Source organism: Cetorhinus maximus, chromosome 15 (genome assembly GCF_964194155.1).
Source record: "Cetorhinus maximus chromosome 15, sCetMax3.hap1.1, whole genome shotgun sequence".
Taxonomy (NCBI): domain Eukaryota; kingdom Metazoa; phylum Chordata; class Chondrichthyes; order Lamniformes; family Cetorhinidae; genus Cetorhinus; species Cetorhinus maximus.
The window spans coordinates 80,200,264-80,220,396 of record NC_135893.1 but is presented as its reverse complement, the minus strand read 5'-3'; the positions used below and the strand labels follow the sequence as shown (position 1 = coordinate 80,220,396).

The window sequence follows — 20,133 nt, the reverse complement described above, 5'->3', positions numbered from 1 at the left end:
CCCAAAAATCCAAGCTGGGTGCAATTCTCAGAGAGCTTCCCGCTTCAGCATCCTCTGCTCCATTTCTCATATTACAGACCCAAAAGTGCCACAACCACTGCCCCCGTACCTCAGGCAGAGCTGGGTCACCAGATCATTTGGTCTTCCTGAATGTATACGGCAACCAACCACACCTCCAAAACCATTGAACTTACACAAACTTTGTCACAGCGGAGGTAAGTCAAAAGCACCTCGCCTACACGTAATCCTTTCAATAACCTAATGGGGGTGGGGTCCCTCCTTCTGCTGAACACATGTTCAGCTGAGAGTGAATAGCACAGGCGTACAGTGGGCCTGCACAGATCTCGTCTGTGAAATGTGTTGCTGGAGTGACTGATTAATGTCACCGGCCTGATTCCAATCTTCTCTGTACTATTTAGGTGGACAGCAAAGTAAACAAAAAGAAGATTCCATCTCATTCTCCTATCTTGCACACTTCAGATATTTAATTTAAATTAAGCAATGTAATAAAAATGTAATCTATCACAAGTATGTACATTCCCTGATTAAAAGAATTACTGTAGTACAAAAGATCTCTCCCCTCCCAGTTATTACCAACAATGCTGATTTATTTTCTCTCTTTATAAATGTTGACTAACCTGCTGTTTATTTGCACAATTTCCTATTTTATATTCTTCCACAAGTGTGTTGGACTCTGATTACTCACCATTTCCCTCAAGCTATGTTTGTCCATCTGAAAAATTTCTGAATTGGATCAAGTACACCATTCACTTCAAGCCCCATGCCATCAACAGTGTTGTCAGAGAGATTGCCACAGGCGCAATTATGGACAACCATAACTCAATCAAGACAGGCAAGAATACACTTTGACTTGCACAGAGCACACATTGGCACTAAATTTAACAGGATGAAGTGTTATCCTTCCTCTATGGCACCAACCTGAAACAGAGGCGCAAGGTACCTTGCCCACCGTATTACTAGTAAACTAGATGGTATTTTTCCAGATTATGTAATTTAATAATCAGTATTATGACAAATCCACATTCATAAATCTTTAGTTGATCATTTTACCTATGGAAAATAACCAATTCTTTGAAGTCCTCATTGTTAGAAATCATAGTACAGATGAAGTTGAATTCCTAACAACTAGGATGACCTTTATATAATGATCTGCTTCAGCATCACACTGGTTCTTGTCAGATACCAAACAAGAAAATAAGCAATTACTGGAAACTATCATTCACAGCAACATTGACTGCCACCTCCAATGACACATAGATTCATTGTGCCTCTAGATTCATTTCATTGCCATTTAATCTGACATTTCTAGTTTCATGCACAGATGACATCATCTTTCTATCTCTGGGCCCTAATTAATTATTCTAAAGTTCCAAATTAGAGATTGTAAAAAAAGGACCTGTATTTACATGGCATCATTCACAACCCTCAGGACATCCCAAAGTGCATTACAGTCAATTCATCACTTTTGAATAAATTGAACAATCTCTGGACTGTTGGCTGAGCCATGCTCCAATTGGCATAGGGTAGGGCAGAATAAGGGATTAAACACGTGGCTCAGAGTGTGGAATGAGAAGGAGGGGCTTCAAATCATGGCGATCTCATTAAGACACACAAAATTCTGAAGGAGCTTGACAGGGTCGATGATGGAAACTGTTTCCCCTAGCTGGGGAATCTAGAACGGGGGCGGGGTTTGGGGCAGGATCCTCTCCTATCCTATCTCAGGATAAGGAGCTGATCATTTAAGACTGAGATGAGGAGAAATTTCCTCACTCCACCATGATCATGGCTGATCTTCAGCCCCACTTTTCCGATGATTCCCCACATCCCTCAACTCCCTGAAAAAAAATCTGTCTATCTCAGCCTTAAATACATTCAAAGCTGGAGCAACCACAATCCTCTGGGGTAGAGAAATCTTTGAGTGAAATTTTGATTCTGCAGACAAACATATTCAGCTGTCTAAATAGATTTTCTGCTGGTCTTACAACCCGGTCACCCAGAGCTCAAATTGGGGTCTGCGACTTTCCTAAGATGCAAATCTCAAAGGTGCATCACCCCTAAGGCATTTATTCATTGGGGAACCTAAGAATGTAAGAATGTGCAATTTTTAATCTTCAGAAAATAATTGTAATTTTAATGGCTCATAAGGGTCTGAATATTATGCGGAGGGGGGGGGGGGGAGTGGATGGCTTGCCCCAACCCCACCCGCACCTGGAAGCAAGCAAAGTCAGCATGGAGATGACCCACACCACAGTGGCAGAATGGGGAGAAAGTCCCACCCTGGGTGCTGCCAGCCAATCGGATTGGCTGGCAGCTCCATCAGTCCCAGCAGCACCAAGACTGCGTTAGTGGGCGTTGCCAGGACTGCAATAAGGAAACAGACGAAGGCCCAGTGGATCTCCAATAACAGGAGGGTCTGGGGCCTTGGACAGGGTGGGTTTAGGCAGGTACGGGAGAGTAGTCGGGGGGGGTGGTGGGTTTAAGCCAGCAAGTGGGTAGGATAAAAGGGGGTGGGCCACCCCTTAATCTGCAAAGAGCAGCCCCTGAATATTGCGCCCCCTTCCTTCCTACCCTTTGAATTTTTTTTTAAATGATGCTGCCCACACATTATCGGGGTCAATTGGCTTGGTAACAAGCCTAATGGACCCTTGATTATATATTTAAATATGGCAAAATCAGCAGCCCACCTAACCCCCATATTATAGGGGTGAGCTCAGGAGTGGGTGGGAAGGTGGTGGGTTGAGCACCCTCCTTAATTTACATGCCTCCCTCTCCTGCGGGAAACACGCCCAGCGGGGACACATAAAATACAGCCCCAGGATAAAACTACAATTAAATCTAACATCTCTGACATTCAGATTATACAACAACTAATAGAAATATAGCTAAGGGATATGTATAACATGATGCTTTGTTATAAATTTATATATTTTCACGTCAATATTAGACTGAACAGCTGGAATTATCACACTTAGTGGACTAGAAAGCAATTGTTCAAATAAAAAAATCTTACCTGTTAGATCCATAGAAATGGGCTCAGGTGCAGCAGCACAGACCAAGGTCAATCTTGTTACTTGAACATTGGGTGTACTGGGATCTGCAAAAGGTAAACATTCATCAGAACAGCTTTAAGTCAGTAGCCTTTACAGACAGCAGATAAAGAGTATTGCAATATCTTCAGCTTATTGCATTCTTCAGTGCAATAGTTCAACAACAGCATCATCATATCAACATATTTATTGCGCTTCTGACTAAACAGTTTCAATGGACAGAAATGATGAGGAGGGGTTGGTGAAACTTGTCTTTGGCGAAAGTGCAAAATGGGCAACAGCAAATCTGCAGCCCACTTCAAAATGCACTTGGAAAAGAAAATTGGCTGCAGTGTAAACCAAGCTGCCAATTCACTGCAACCTTCCACATTTTCACCAGTCCAATTTCTCCTTAAAGATAACTGTAGCTCAGACAAAATATCTTCACTTATGCTATTTTAGCTTTCACCCTAAAGGTAATATCAAGACTTTATTCTATTTTCCTAACTTTTCTCCTACTTCCCCACTATTAGTCTTATGAACATCATTAGAGTTACCCATATGCATATTTGTGCATTCTCTATAATCGGCTAGAACAACAGTAGTTGTATAGCTTATGAAGAATCTATGCCAAGATTTCTTCATAGGTTCTCTCAATCAGACATATTACAACTGCAAAAAATCGGTTTACACACCTATCCTGAGTTTCTGCTGACCTTCCACCAAAGCAAAGGCCTGACAAGGATATTACCAGCAAAACACCTTTCCACACTGGCAATGGCTGTTGTTAAACATTGTACTTTATGAATGTTACCAACCCATTCAACTAAACAACCTGTCACCATCGGAACTAATTCAGTGGAATAGAAAGATCAAGCGGAGTATAGGCTGCCTGCCACAGCCATTTTTATGTCACTGCTCAAGAAGTGTTTCATCCCCAGTACGTTCACATCTTATTCTGAAGCTGCTTTCTAAAGGTTCAGGAACACAATAAATATGGCCCCAGGTATGGTAAGCAAGTTAATGCCTCTGAAATGCTTAGACATATTCCTGTGTTCTGTTTTGTAAAGTGAAATCATATTATTTGGATTTAATGATGAGTAATGAACCGGAATTAGTGAACGATCTGACAGTGAAGGAGCATCCTGCAAACAGTGAGCACATTATGATTGAATTGCTATTGGATTTGATAGCGAGAAGGGAGAGTCAAAAGGCAAACTTCAAAGTAATGAGAAATAAATGGACCACAGTAAACTGGGCTGAACTGTTAATGAGTAAACCTGCAGAGAAACAGTGAAAAGTATTCAACTAAAATGTTGAATATGATACAAAATTGAACACCTAAAACACATAAGCTCCACTTTGTAGGTAAATAACCATGGTCAATAAAAGAGGCAACAGATAACTTCAAACTAAGAGAAGGAAAAGAATGAAAACAGAGCCCAGTGGGTGATAAGCTCATAAGACCTGCCTATTCAAAAGTCTGGTTTTATCCCACAATCCTGGAGCTAATTAATGATTACCATGCCTAGTGGCACTAAAACAGATACCTGCAGCTTTAGTACTCAAGCAGTGATTAGAAGCAATTTTCATGGAGCAGTACATGTTTCTGGGAAAGGTTTTGACAGAGTGTTGGTGAAGTCTTCATAAAGTCTCTCCTCCTGATGTATCCCAGAATGTCTTTACAAACACAGCAGCAAGTGAACAGTGAAAGCTGAGCACCACTTTAAGTAATGCAAGAAATTCTCAGCAATGACTTGTTCACCCCTGTTCAGCCAGTTGCTGTTAGGAAAGGTCATTAATTGAAGTCATAGCTAGCAAAACAGGATACAGCATTTTTAGTGAACGTTAAGGAGGTAATTTAATTATCACTCAAAGCCTTGATCCTTAGGACAACCATTCCGAGCACACACTCTTTTACCAAATAAGCATCTTGTGCTAAAGGCAGACCAAACCAGCATTGCTGCTCAATACCCCACCTTGGGCAGCTTGGCGGCTCTTTAGGGTTAAAAGTGTCCCAGGAAAATTATCCCCAAGGTTTACACAAATGCTAGGCAAAGTGGAAATTCAGGAGATTGGGACAAAAATACAATGAAGGAATATAAGGAAAGTAATAAGAAGCGCATGAAGGAATATGAAAAAAAGCAAGGAATACAATCAAACATTAGTGCAAATATATTGAGAGGGAATGAGTGGTTAAGGAGCATGTGGGCCTATTAAAGATGGATGCAGGTGAGGCTATCATTTGGAAGACTTGTTACATAAGTACTTTGTATTTGTTTTTTGCTGTGGAGGAAGTTGACAAAATAATAGCAGTATAATAGAATTTAAAATATGTCAAGGGGAAGAAGTTAGTAGATTTAATAAAAGTAAATAATGATAATAGAGAAAATAATGGGACTTAAGACAGACAAATCTCCAGCACTTAATTCATAATACTTCCCACCTTAGATGTCTCCTCAGATATAGACCTCACCTTTGCTTCAAGTCAGACAGAGTAAAGACAAGAATATGTGGTGCAAAATTGCTTTAGTTATCAATGCCCAGCTCTGGTTCAAACACAACAACCATCACCATGTTTTGCTTTCCTCCACCAAAACCAACCATTATTATAGAATCATCATGTGGGGCAAGAACATCCTAATGCTCTTTTTTCCATTACCAGCAGCACCCAAAAGCACCATCCTATGTCTCCACTACCTCCACCTTCACGCAACGCTCACCCCTACTTCTTCACCACCAACCCCCACCCAGTTTTTAACACCTTCCAATCCCCTATCTGCTTTAACCTGGCACTTGTAGTCCCCCCTATTCCCCACTCCCCACCTTACTTGAGTACCAGTAGTATTTGGATGATGGTGATTGAGTTCACTCTTAATAAATGTAACCTTCTCTACATTACCCACATTCCAACAATAAAATAAAGCATCAAATTTCTGACTGGCTACATAACAACATTTCAAATGCAACCCTGCATGCCAGGTGCTTCAAGGCATTTTTTTAGGTCCTAAATATTATTATTAAATGCTAAAAATTATATGTTGCTTATTGCTCCTTTTGCAGAAACAACGAAATCTGCAGAGGTTCAACCAAAGTAATCTCCTAGGAAGTAAATATTCTCCAGTTAGGACTGTTGGTGTGTTTCATCATTCAGATTACTATTTGCAGTCTGCATCAAACATAGTGGGGGGAATTTTCCCCATGTTGGGCAGGCTGTGCGGGAGCGGGCATGTGTGGGCGCAGACCCAATCGCTGCCTGCGATCGGGTCCGCGCCGCCATTTTACATGGGTGGGCCAATTGAGGCCCGCCCAGCATAGTTCACGACTCCCGTGGATAGCGGGAGTGGGCGGGCGGTGGTGGGCATGCACAGACCGCCCAGTCATATGGCGAGCCGGCGGCCTGTTTAAATGAAGGCCTGGCAGCCTTTGCAAGGTTCCTCAGAATGGCTGGGAGAAGAGCACATCAGAGGGGCAATGTGCCTGACGCAAGTCCGGAGAGTAGGCCAGCAGGGCAGGCCAGGCCGGAGGGTAGGCCAGCAGGGCAGGCCAGGCCGGAGGGTAGGCCAGCAGGGCAGGCCGGGCTGGAGGGTAGGCCAGCGGGGCAGGTCAGGCCGGAGGGTAGGCCAGGAGGGCAGGCCAGGCCGGAGGGTAGGCCAGGAGGGCAGGCCAGGCCGGAGGGTAGGCCATCGGGCCAGGCCAGGCCGGAGGGTAGGCCAGCGGGGCAGTGAGCCCCTCGTTTCTCCGATGAGTGCCTAGCTGCCCTCCTGGAGGAGGTGGCAGCGTGGTGGGAGGTCCTTCTTCCGAGGGACGGGAGGTGGAGGCCTCACCACCTGATCAAATGCGCGAGGGAGGAGGTGGCCGAGAGTGTGAGCTCCCATGATGTGGTGTGGCGCACATGGATCCAGTGCCGCAAAAGATTCAACGACCCCCTGCGCTCGGGAAGGGTGAGTACCATGTTGGCTGAGGTCACTTAATACAGCCGTCACCCTTTCCCCCCCAAGGGCCCCCCCCTCCACGGCAACTCTGAGTACAGTAACAGCATTGAATCCTTCACGGCATGTAACCCTGGGTGTGCCAGCAGATATTGCCCATGCCCAGTTCACCCTGAGAGGGCTGAGCTAGGATGTGTTCTGCACCCGCAGCATGTGTGACACTGACACCCAGAGTATAGAATGGGGGTGAAAGTTAAGGGTCTGCACCTAGGCAGAGTGCTGGAACTGGGAAGCATGTCGAAGTCAGGGTGTTAACATGCTGGGAGGGGAGCCTCCAGGTGGTGGGGCAACAATCCATCTGCTGGTCTTTGTGCTCCACATGCTTGTGTCTCCTTGCTTAGCAAAGTAACACCTTGTGGTGCCACATGTGAAGGAGGCAGCATTTGGGCAATGGGATTGGGGGTCAGCTCTGGTTTCTTTGGGTGAGTGTGCAGCAGTTGCGGGGTGATGAAGAACTGGAGTCCTGCAATGTCCCACTCTGGCTGGGGTGGCAGGGATGCGATGGGAATTCAGATGCAGGCTGGACTAATCAATGCTCTTCTCTTTTCAGGAGAAGACTGTGCACAGCGCTGCTGAGGGGATGTGGACCGGCGGAGGCCAGGCCTAGCTGGCGATCCAACAGCTTACGAGTAGCAGGCCATGGATCTGGAGAGGCGCCATGCGCCCAGGTCCACCAGATGCGGCGAGGCTGGGGTGACATGGGGAGGTATGTTTGGCGAGCACTCAGGTCACCATGTGTGTCCCAGCAGCCATGGCACTGCTGAACGCTCAGTGATTGAAGTTTGGAACATGGGTTGACCATTGATTATGGAAGGATGAGCACATAATGATCCGGGGGACAGGGATGCGCATTGACATTGTCTGCACTGTAACTAACCAAATGTCCTTTTTCTTCCTTTCCGCAGCACCAGAGCAGGGCCGGGAGGAGACAGAGGGGCCACCTCTCACCTCTGAGGGCTCAGAGGAAATCCACTCAGCATCACACCATCTCTGCCAGGCAGGCACCAGCGCAGATACTAGCACCTCGGTGGGAATTAGATCTTCGGTTAGTGTCCCAGGGCACAGCGGTGGGAGCACTTCACACTCGCTTGAAGTGCAGGCAGAGACAAAGAATGCCCAGGGCGCCGGCAGTTGGAGGACCGCTGGCGACCAGGTACATGGTCAGTCGGTGGCTGGTGATGGACCTCTGGAGTCATCCGTGAGGCAGCGAACACTGGATGTGATGCAGAGTGTGTGGGAGGATCTGGCGGAGATACATGAGGCTATGCTTGAGGAGTCCACATGGAGCATCACCGATGCAATTAGCCTCATGGCCAAGCGCCATGCTTCCTCCATGGAGAGAGTGGCAACACTCGTGGAGAGGCTCCTCCAGGAGAACAACCAGGGCCTCCCGGGGTTGCGTTCGGACCAGCAAGCCCTCACAGCGGCATTGACCTGAACTGGTCAGTGCCAGTGTGGGAGATGGTTTGGGCACCAAGTATCCCAACTTGGTGCCCATCCACCTACGGTGAGCAGGGAGGTTCACAGTGAGCAGTCCAGGCATCAGAAGCGCATCTTGAGAAGACCGATGGTTCTCTCCACCACAGCCCTTGTGGTGCCGTGGCTCTGATTGTACCGCTGCTCAGCTTCTGTTCTTGGATGGCGGAGAGGTGTCATGAGCCGCCACCTGAGGGGATAGCCCTTATCACCCAGCAGCCATCCATCCAGCTGGGCTGGAGCACTGAAGAGCCCCGGCACCTGGGAGTGTCTGAGGATGTAAGCATCATGGGAGCTGCCTGGGTACCTTGCACAGACTTGTAGAATCTGCATCCTGTGATCACACACCATCTGCACGTTCATGAGGGCGAAGCCCTTCCTGTTGACGAAGGCACCGGGCTCACCCACTGGCGCCTTCATGGCCACATGTGTACAGTCTATAGCACCCTGGAGCGGGGGAAGCCAGCAATGGCTGCAAAGCCTCTGGCTCGCTGTGTCTGGCTGGCCTGGTCCCAGCGGTAGTGGATGAAGGTCAATGCATGCCTGAATAGAGCGTCTGTCACCTGCTTAACACAAGTGTGGACAGCTGACTGGGAGACTCCGCAAAGATCACCCACCGACCCCTGGAAAGAGCTGGAAGCATAGAAATTGAGAGCAGCTATGACCTTCAGAACCACTGGCATGGGGTGCCCACTCACACAGTTTGCGGAGATCTCAGGGCCAATCATCTGACAGATATAGTTGACTGTCTCCCTTGAGAGATGGAGCCTCCTTCGGCACTGCACCTCAGTCATATTGAGGTAGCTGCATCGCTTCCTGTAAACCCTGGCAGCAGGATAGTGGCATCTTCTGCGGCCCCTTCTGCCTTGGATTTCCTGTGGGCCCTGTGCCCCTTGTGCCTGCGCCTCTCCTCCCAAAGGTGGTTCCCCTGGAGGTTGAATATGGACTCCTGGCCTGCTCCCCCTTCTGGCCCTCCCTTCCTCCTCAGAGGATGTGCCTCCAGTGGAGAGCACAACTCCCATTCCCAGGCTAAGGGAAGGCTTCCTGAAAGCGGCAGGCCCCAAAAATGATCTTTACTGTAGAGTCCTGACCAAGGCATTTACTCCTGTCCAAGCAGCTGGTGTGAGTTTTGAAGTATTCCTGCTCACACAGGCAAGTATCAGTAACTTTCACACTTAAGCACCTGAAAGATCACATTCGCAACCCCACCCGCCCCTCTTATCCCGCCCGTGGATGAGGTTTATACAAATGTCTCCTACCCGCCTGCCCGTTGCGCCCATGCGACGCCCTGAAGATCACACGGGCTGCGAAAAATCGTATTCAATTACTGCCTCAGGCACCTCAACTGGCCCGGTAATTGATGGTGGGTGCGCATCCGAACTTATAGCGCGCCCGCCTTCCCAAATATCGCGATGGTGCGCAGTGACATCGGGACGCTTGCCTGACGTCACCGCGCATCATTTTATACGTTGGTGTGCAGGGCCCACCCCCGCACGCCAACGGGAAAATTCTGCCCAGTGAATTTACTTTCCTCTTTAATATACCTTTTTTTAAAAGATTCAACACATTGGACAGGATTCAAGTGGAAACTGAAACAAGGAATAATTAGGGCTGTAAAATGGAAGCAAGTGCTGTTATATTCTGCACCAATTCCAAACTCTTGTTTTTTAAAAGGAGGGATTGTGGTGAAAATCCAGATTTTCCTCACCATTTGATGACTTCCCAAAACTGTCCCAAGAAAGCAGATGAGAATGACAATTTGAGTTAGTTCCAAATCAAGTGTCCAAAATTGGTATCACTAAGCTGTAATTTTAAAACTGTATTTCTTAGGAGAACATTATTGTTCTTACACATGTTGCGTCACATAGTGTTTGCCACTGCAACTTTCTAGGTGCTTTCACTGGTGTTATGGAGCTGACAGGAACACGGCTACAGTTTTGAATCTGTGATTCTTTTCAATCCATTTACAATCAATTCTCAGTTCCCAATTGGGCAATCAGGCTTGGACATGTAGAACATTTTATTCTAAATCATAACTACTGTGTTCACTCTCCTCCTCCTACCCGCATGCAAATTGGAGAACCAGCAGGTATGGAACAGATGTATTGTCACCACCACCTGTAATTTCCTCTGGGGTTATCCCGATTGTCTGGCATAATCTCAGCAGAAGATCAGTGGAGATCCCACTCATGTGTCGTTCCAGGGTTTCTACCAGTCTTCTGCTGAAACTACAGCTGCTGTTTGGGAGAAGACCCAAGGAAATTCCTGGGTGCACCACACTATCAATCACCTCTTCCTCTTCTTACTATACCTCTAAATGGCAAGATACACAGAGATTGCTGGCATTGGTGAAATCACACTTTGCGTATGATAAATTTGGAGAGAACCTTAATCCTAATTGCAAGTGTTAGTATTATTGGTTGACATTGTGCAATCATTTAATTTGAAATTTAATGACTTGATACTCCTAGAATGAGTCACTGAATGGAGAAGTGGAAAGGCTCTAGGAGAGGAAAATTATAGGAAAAATATCAATATAACTGTGCGCAAATTGGCTGCCTTGTTTCCTAGATTACAACGGTGACTACACTTTAAAAGTATTTTGTTGGAGTAGTCATGAAAAGCATTATATAAATGCAAACGTTTCTTCTGAATGAGTTGGATGAGAAAGAGGGGTTCCATTTCATCAGACACTGACACCAATACTGCAAAAGAAAGGACCTGTATCACTGGGACAGGCTCCATCTGAAGTGGGATGGGATAAGGTCCTAGTGCAAGAGATCAACAGGGCTGTAGGTAAGACTTTAACCTAATAATACTGGATGTAGGACCCGAGAGAAACAAAATAGCCTGAAGATAAAAGATATGAGATGAGAGTAAAGGAATCGGGGTAAAAACATGACCATATGAAGTTACAGAACATAATTATAAAAGGTCAAAATAAAGTGAGATGAATGATTAATAAAAATAAATGAAATCTGCACAGCATCCAAAACAAAATGGGATAACTGGAGGCAATAATTCCTCGAGAGGAACAAGTGATAGTAAGAATAAGTGAAACATGGCTGCAGAAAAAGAACAAGAATTGCACTTAAATATTTCAGGATATAACATAATTTAAAATGGCCAGGGAAGGAAATGGAGTAGCTGTACTACATACATATGATGTAATGGTAGTGGAAAAAAAGAACATAACTAACATTAAGTTGGTAATGGATTCCAGAAGAATTGAGATAAAGAATAAGGGATTAATTACACTAATAGGGGTACATCACAGACCAACTAATAGTGGAAGAGAATGTGAAAGGAGGAATATGTAGACATAACTGAAATATACAATGAGTAAAAGGCATAGAATATTAATAATTTCAATTACTCCCAAACAATTGGCAAGATGAGGCAGCGAATGAGAGAAAGGGAATGGTGTTTTTATAATTTGTATAGGATTCCTTTCTCACGTTGTATGTAAAATGTCCAACAGGAGAAGAATCACTGCTGGATTAATAATGGCAAATGAACCAGAAATGCGAAGAGAAGTATAGGGGAGCATCTAGGCAATAGCAAGCAAAACATGATGTGTTTTAAAATAATGATTGAGACACATGTGTAATTCAACTATTAAAGTTAGAGGCCCAGAGTTTTGCCTCTGGGTTGGATTCGCCAAGTCAGGAGATTTCCCGGCTCAGCGAACCTGACCTTTAAAATTGTCCGCCCACAGGTCAGATTATCAGTCGGCTGGTGGGGCAGGAGGGTTGCGGGCTGAAATACGAGTCGGGGGCGGGAGACCCCGCAACGAATCCAGAGGCTGCCAGGTGTGGAGGTGGGCTAGGCGCAAGGCCTGCTTCTATGCTATGCACTGTGTTTAAATAAATAAAAAATAAGAATAAATAAATCCTCCAGCCCTCGCCCCTCAACCCCCTCACCCCCCATATGCTCCCTAGGCCTCATCCATGCCAGCCTATGCCAACTCACGCCCCCCCACCCATCCCTTGGCCCCATACCCCCATGCTGATTTAGTACCCCCTACCCACCCCCATGGCCCCCATATCCCCATGTTAACTTAGTGCCTCTCTACCCACCCAACATGTCTCCCGTGCCCCCGATGCCAACTTCCACCCCAATCGTTGCGAAAATCCGGGCCACAGACTGAAAACAAACTAATATGAGGAGATGAGGCTGGAATAAGGGAAGCTAAAATATTGACCAAGAGCAGTGGGAAATATTTCAAGAAGTGATCCATAGATTTCAGGAGAAATGTCACCTGCTAAAAAATAAGAACAAACTATCCAGTTATCATAGAATCATATAAATGCAACATAATCTAAATACATATACTGAGACACCATGGTGACGAATGTAAAAACGAGGGCAGAATCATCTGATCCTGTTGATGGTGGGCGTGAGCAGACAATATGGCGAGAAGGCCAAAAATTGGTTTTACACCGTCGTGAGCCCAGTTTGCGATCGTCCGCTCCACCCGTCAATGGTGGATCATGTTTCCCACCACTGCACGTCAGGAACCTAGGCCAGAATTTTTCACCCGACGTGCGCCCGACACACTAGAGCGGAAAATGACGCGCGATGATGTCACTCGCGCAATATTTCGGTCTGCCGGCACACGCGGGCGTCGGCAGCACATCTGCCAACAATTAAACGGCCTAATAAGGCCCTTAATCAACTAATAGTTCAGAATTTTTCACTGCCATCCAACCGTTCGGTTGGCGGGCGGGCAAAAAGGCCAAGCGGCCTGTGCATTTTTGGTGAAACCTCATCCACGGGCAGGATGAGGTTTCAACCCATGATTTAAAAAAAACATTTTACACTCATATTTAACATATCCCTGCTCATGTGACCCCTCAGTCACATGAGGGGACATGTTTTCATTACTTTAAAATTTTTTATTATTATTGATAAAAATGTTCACCTCTCTGAGGCAGTTCTGTGCCTCAGGGAACTTTTACTGCGTGCACTCCTGCTTGGGGAAGGGGTAGAAGTGGCCTCAGGCAAGGGAAGAGGCTGCGGGGCGAGGGCTGTACTGAGGAATTGGGGTATCCCAGGGTGTGTGTGGGGCACATGTTGATCTATGCAAATGGCCTCAAGATGGTGAAGGCTGAGGAGGTAGTCTCCAGAGGAGATGAGGCCAGATGGAGATGCGAGGGTGTGTGAGAGAGCGAATGGGCTGGCAGTGAGTGAGATGCCACCATATTTGTGATAGCTTTGTGAACATGTGAGTTTAGAGTTTAGATGAAATGGTTGCCTTACCCTGGCGGCATGGATGAGATCATTCATCCTCTTTCTACACTGGGTGGCCAACCTCTTCTGTGCAGCATTGGCACTGACCACCACTGCCACTGCCTCCCAAGCCAGAGTGGTGAGATTGCTGGACCTCCTGCGGCCAGGTCAGGGGTGAAGGACATCACGACGAGCGTCCAAAAGGCATTGCAGTGACAGGTCACTGAACTCTTCTTGACTTTCAGGGCCATGTCTTCACTGGAGCAGTCCTAGTCTGCAAACATTGAGAATCGTGTGTGCGGCTGCAGTTTAGATATGGCACCCGGAGTGAGGGAATGGTGAGGCAGTGGCGGGCAATTCAGAGGCTGGCCCACCAGCGAGACAACGTATTTCCTATGGCTGCATAATTAATGAGGCAGGAAGTGGATGATACAGCCCAAAAACCCACCCTTGCAGCCAGCAGGTAAAATGTCATTTTTCATGCCCACTACCACACTGTGCAAATCTGGGACGGTTCCACACTGAATTTAAAGAAAAACGCATATGCTAAATACATGGCCAATAAAGAAGATGGTTAAAGGAATAAAATTGAAGTTGCTGTCAAACGAGCCTAGTGAGTTGCTTCAGTGCACCTTGTAGATGGCACATATTGCTGCCATTGTGTATCGGTGATTGAGGGAGTGAATGTTTGAGATGGTGGATGGGGTGCTGATCAAGTGTGCTGCTTTGTCCTGAATTCTGTCAAGTTTGTTGAGTGTTATTGCAGCTGCACACATCCAGGTAAGTGGAGAATATTCCATCACACTCCTGACTTGTGTTTTGTAGATGGTGGACAAGCGGGAAGTCAGACGGCGAGTTACTCACCGCAGAATTCCCGGCTTTTGACCATCTCTTGTGGCCACAGTATTTATATGGCTGGTCCAGTTAGGTTTCTGGTCAATGTTGATAATCCACTACAGGGCATTTGAAATACATTGCAGGAAGTTGCTGATCAGTGCAGAATGTCCTGGATATAGTGACGGTGAGATTTCTACAGCAGCATGAAACCAAGTGAAGGTTCAAAGTTCACTGGTGATTTCTGGAGTAGCAACCACTGTTGCTTCAGTAGGTGCGTTGGGAGTCAACCTGAACAGAGGCTTTCACAGGATTTCCGAAATTTGACTGGGTCTATTTGGGAAATAATACATCATAGTGACATGTGCTGCTGCCTGACTTAGTGTGACAAGGTTACCCAAGGTTATCTGCAAGTGGCCAAAAACACTCAAGACAGAGGTTTCTCTCACTGCTACAGACAGCATTCTCTGAATGGAAGTGAGCTGCAAATGATCAGCCAACATTTGTCAGAGCCTCACAATAACCTCCAGGAGAAGTACAGCCTTCTGAGGCACCAACAGGCATAGAAATGTTAATAATACCTCCTAACCTGTAAATCCTGCAGAGTGTGTTTCAACATGTTGTAAAGGAATTCTAAATGTTAAGTCCTCCCTGACGCCTTACTCCATGCCTCCAATTTACACTTGTCCAAATCCTCATCCTCTTCAGAGCAAAGGGATAGAGGGATTCCCATTGGAATATCCATTTCTTCAATCCAGGAATTTATTTTGCAAGTACTTACAAAACCTGTCGGAAGAAATCTTCAGCAACGTGACAAATGAAGAGCCAACCAGCCAACTAAGATCACCGTGTATGCAAAGTTTCTAGGTGCTTCAGTCAGGAAATCAAAAATGGTCCCCCCTGTTGATGTAACCATTGCAGGGAAACAACTATAAACCTTATCCTGCTACTTAAATAGTAATGGTTGTCTGGGAGATCGGGTTGTGTAAGTAACAGAGGAATATTTGCCATACCCACATTTACCCATATTTATATGTAGTGTGGCAGGCAGCAGTACTGACTGGTGATCTTGGTGAGACGTTACACTTACATCCAGGGAGGACTTAACATTTAGGCTTCCAAAACATCAAAATAAATAAAGAAAAAGTCATTGCATGCTTACTGGACAATGAAAGTTGAACTAATGAGCTAATTTGATTCTGTTTATTAAAAGAACTACATAGACAGAATACATAATTTTCAAGTGTTGAAAATGGGTCTAATTAAAATCTTAACATAGACTTGTTCAATGGATCCTTAGAGGAGAAATCAGTGTCAGATCATTTGATCTCATATTACGTTTTCATATCCCGACAATCTATAGCAGTAATGTTCGAAAGAGGAATGAATGATTCTCTAAATTCAGTACAGTAATTAGGGATACCACAATGTTCACAGCAAGTTTACAAACTTATTTTTCTGGATCTGGTATCCTCCCAACTGTGACATGACTTGCTTGCTCAATTTCATATTGTGGTCACCAAACTGGATAGTCATTATTTCATTCTTGGCATCTTGGGCAAGAGATACAAAAATAAACTTATGTGTTTATTATTGGATATTTCTCAATGGACTCCCACTTTACTTACACTTATAATGCGGGCCCTCAAACAGTTTAAGAAGCACACTTTAATTTCCTTCACTGGCAACAAACAACCATGATAAATAACATAGATGCCTCAAATTACTATGCTGCTGACAAGCAATACTTGATCATTGGGCAGAATTTAATGGCCCCCTCCCCCCCCACCAGTGATGAGTTTGGAAGCGGGGGTGTGGGGGTGCATTTGATCAGGCGGCAGAGTACAGGGTAGGGACCCCGCCGATATCCTGACTCCCCACCGGTCAAGCTCTGGACAGGAAAGGTGGAGGGCCGCCTTCCCACCTAGAGGCCAATTGAGACCAATTAAGGGCCTCAACATTCTACTGCTGGTATCCATCGGGGGAAGCTGCCCAGCAAACCCTATTGGGTTTGTCTGTGGCTTACCCGAGGTGGGGGTCCCTCATCCACAGGCATTCCATGCCTGATAGAGGGACCTGGCATCGGGTAGGGGGTATGCCCACTGAAAGCCACCCTCCTGCCTTTTCTACTGACCTCCCTCCCCGGCCCCTTACCAGTCACCCCCTCCATGCAACCCCCATTCCCGCCACACTGACCTCTATCTAGTATCCATGGCCGATTCCTTCTGTAGGTTTGAATGTACCACCGGTACTGGAGAGCTGCCGTCCTCTGCTTGCCTCGCAGATCATGGGGGCAGGATTTCCACCCTGCTCAGGGCTTAATCGAGTGGGAGGCCCGATGCTATCCAGGCAAGTGACTGTTTAACTGGTAACTACGTTGGGTCTCCCAGAGAGAAGTGACTCCAATCTCTCGTCCAAGACCCCCGTCACCCACATTAAATTCCATCTATTAAGACTAATAGTAACCACACAAATTCCGGCTGTGAGTGGGATTACTGTTAGTACCGGTACTGCTGGAGTCCAGGACTAATTGCTGCACAGAATCTCTGGTCCAATTGAATTAATATCTCTCATCTATTCATACTTGATTTGCATGAGGTACTTATCAATAATTTGCAAATAGACATGCAGAAAGAAAGCTGCAATGTTCAGTTTTACAGAGGTTCAAACTGTAAGTATCTTAGTCTTAACAAGATTAAGACAAAGGAGGCAGAGCAAGATATCACAACAAGCAGATAACCACAACTGAGCTTGATTTTACACTTCACGTCACTGCAAGGAGATTAGATCAGACAATGTTTGACAATTTAACATACCATATAAAGGCAGTGTTCACGCATTGTTTGGGGCTACCTATCTTTTAGTCCTTTTATATTAAAATTAAATTGGGTGAGGTAACTGACTGAAAACTGAGGGCCAATGTTTGCTGACTCCTTTAAGTGCGGAAGAGCCTCTGAGATGGCCAAGATGGGGTCTTTCGAGCTGAAATGCCAATTTAGTCCACCTTTAGTGCACTTTTGGGGGATAGTGCTTGGCCTAATGCCCTCACCTAACAGCAGCCAGATGAATAGGTGCAAACAACATTATTTTCAAACATTACTTAAAGTCATATTTACCTTGTACTGTTCCCTTGCAGCTGGATCTTGGAAAAGGATTTTTCAAACACATTGGGAAACTTTCTGGACATGTTGTCAAGGCTTCACCTACACTTTATCAACATTTATTCAGCAAATTCTGAGAACTTCACCTAAAAAGAATAAGTGCTTTGCTACACTATAAGCATCTCCATGAGCAAAGGAGTGCGTGATCATGGGCTTCTTCCTAATGGTCTGACTTGGTCCACAAGAGGAATGAGGACAAGCGGACATGAGGACAGCAGAGCAGCACCAGCTGCTGAGGAGAGAAGGACAGGAAGGATAGGAAGAGGAGATGGACTCCTTCCTCCTCGTGGATACAGGACATCTCTCTCGCCCTTTGCACCTCTGCCAATAGGACCTCCAGCGCCATATCTGAGACCTGTGCACCCTCTCATTTAGACCCTGAGCCATCCTGGAACTTACTATTGTGTGTCAACCAGCACACTGCACACCCCTCAGTGGAAATAAAGACCACATTTACCGCTTCATGAAAATTGCTTCTAATCAGCACTTGAGTGCTAAACCTGCAGGTGTCTGCATTAGTGCCTTCAGAATTGTTTAAATCCCGATAATCATAATTAACCTCAAAACTGTGAACTTTCAAACAAGCATGTCTTATTAGCACAGTATCCAATTAGTGTTTATTTTCATCCTTTCACCAAACTAATCCCAACCATTCAGATTTCTCCTGAATCAAGTCAGAGACTGCTTCTTCAGTGGTATATAAACGGAATAATCAAATGGTGTGGGAAAAATTGATCAGCACCCCTTCAAAATTCAAAACGTCCTTGGTAGATATGTTGCACAGCAGATAACTGGTCACACTAAGCATTTTTATGACTCTAAAGATTTAAATTACTGAGTGAAATTCTTTGATTCTAATTTATAGTTGCATTTGAATATTTCATTTTGGGTACAACTTTGCTGTTAACTCACTCTCTGATTAAATTGGATCTATAATGTGCTGGTGTTTAAATACATAATCATTTAAAAGGATCCAAAAAGTCATAAAGTTCATTTTTTAAAGAAATTTCAGATCTACTTTATAGTAAAACTGTGCTGTATTATCAATGAAGTGAACTGAGATTTGATGGGACTGTTATAATTTAATCCGCAGTTCCAGGCCAGGCATTTATGAACGTCATCACTCTTACTCCAAACAGCTAAAATCTTGGCATACTCGTCAACTTTTTCACAAACTCTCCAGGCGGAATTTTCCTTTCTGGGACTACGTCCCATGGCAGGGCAGGGATGGGAGTGTTTTCCACCACAGAGGCCGCTGGAAATTTGAGCAGCATCATGCGACCCCGGCCTCATTAACTATGCATCCAGGGCTTTCCTGACCTTTTACGCGGGGGGCGGGCTGGATGGCGCACATCCCACCATCATATCCGGCCGCCAGATTTAAAAGGTGCCTAGACAGCAACTTACCCACCACGCTGACTGAGGAGATGGCCAGAAGAGAACACAGAGCTCTGCGTCTAAGTTCAGCGACGCCTCCCTGGGCGTCTTCAACCAAGGTCAGGAGGGATGGCACCTTTCCGGCTGATGGGAGGAGGAGGCCAAGCAGGGAGGTGAACCCTCCAGGGCAGTAAGTGCCTAGGGCCACCAGCAGGGACTTCCCTGCAATGCCGAGAAAGGATGAATGACCTCATCCGCACCGTCAATGAAAGGTACATAGGACATGGGCCTCAGTGGCACAGTGATAAGGTCATGCCTCATAGCCCCACTGCAGTCCATCCACTCTGCAGGTGGAGAGGCCACTGTGGGTCCATCACACTTGCACACAGAGAGCTCACATGCTGTCTGGAAGGGGGGGTTGGGGGAGGGGCTCAGTGGTTGAGGGCACCAGCAAACACCGCTAATGACATGCCTCCCAGAGCCTTATCCTTATATCTGCATGGACTCACTGCTCTGGAAGGTGCTGGCCAAGAACCCTTCTGGACAACCTACAGTGCATCAATCACATGCCACACAATCCAGTGGGTTATTTGTAAGACTGGAAGTGTGACAAAAATACATGAAACCCAATTGCTCTCAAACCCATCTTCTCTATTTGCACAGGAGAAGCTGAGCCATAATTGTAGAGAGAGGAAGAAGACAGGAAAGGGTCAGCCATAACTGAAAGAACTGATTGACTTTGAGGAGTGGGCAGCCCAGCTGGCCGGGTGGAGTGGGATTTATCTGCAATATTCCTTAAGCCTTTGTGCCCCACCCCCGCCACCCCACCCATTATCTTCCGAGGGACACCCCATGCGAGCCATGTGCAAGAAGTCTCCCGTGCACACTGAGCCTTTGCCCTTCACACTCTGATCAGTCCCAACGCCCCAGCATTGTAAATACTACATGCTGGGGTTCCCCTTCAGTTGTCCAGTTGAGCTGACCTGCATCTCCACCCACCCTCGCTGACCCCAT

The 20,133-nt window shown here is 46.0% G+C and overlaps 1 protein-coding gene across 1 annotated transcript in view; it reads right to left on the bottom strand.

Moving 5' to 3' along the window:
- arhgdig (Rho GDP dissociation inhibitor (GDI) gamma) overlaps window positions 1-20,133 on the bottom strand; it is a 65,584-nt gene that overhangs the window by 20,035 nt on the left and 25,416 nt on the right. The window contains exon 3 of the mRNA XM_078558710.1: window positions 3,032-3,115. Within this exon, the coding sequence (XP_078414836.1) occupies window positions 3,032-3,115 (84 nt within the window). The remainder of the gene's footprint in view (window positions 1-3,031; window positions 3,116-20,133) is intronic.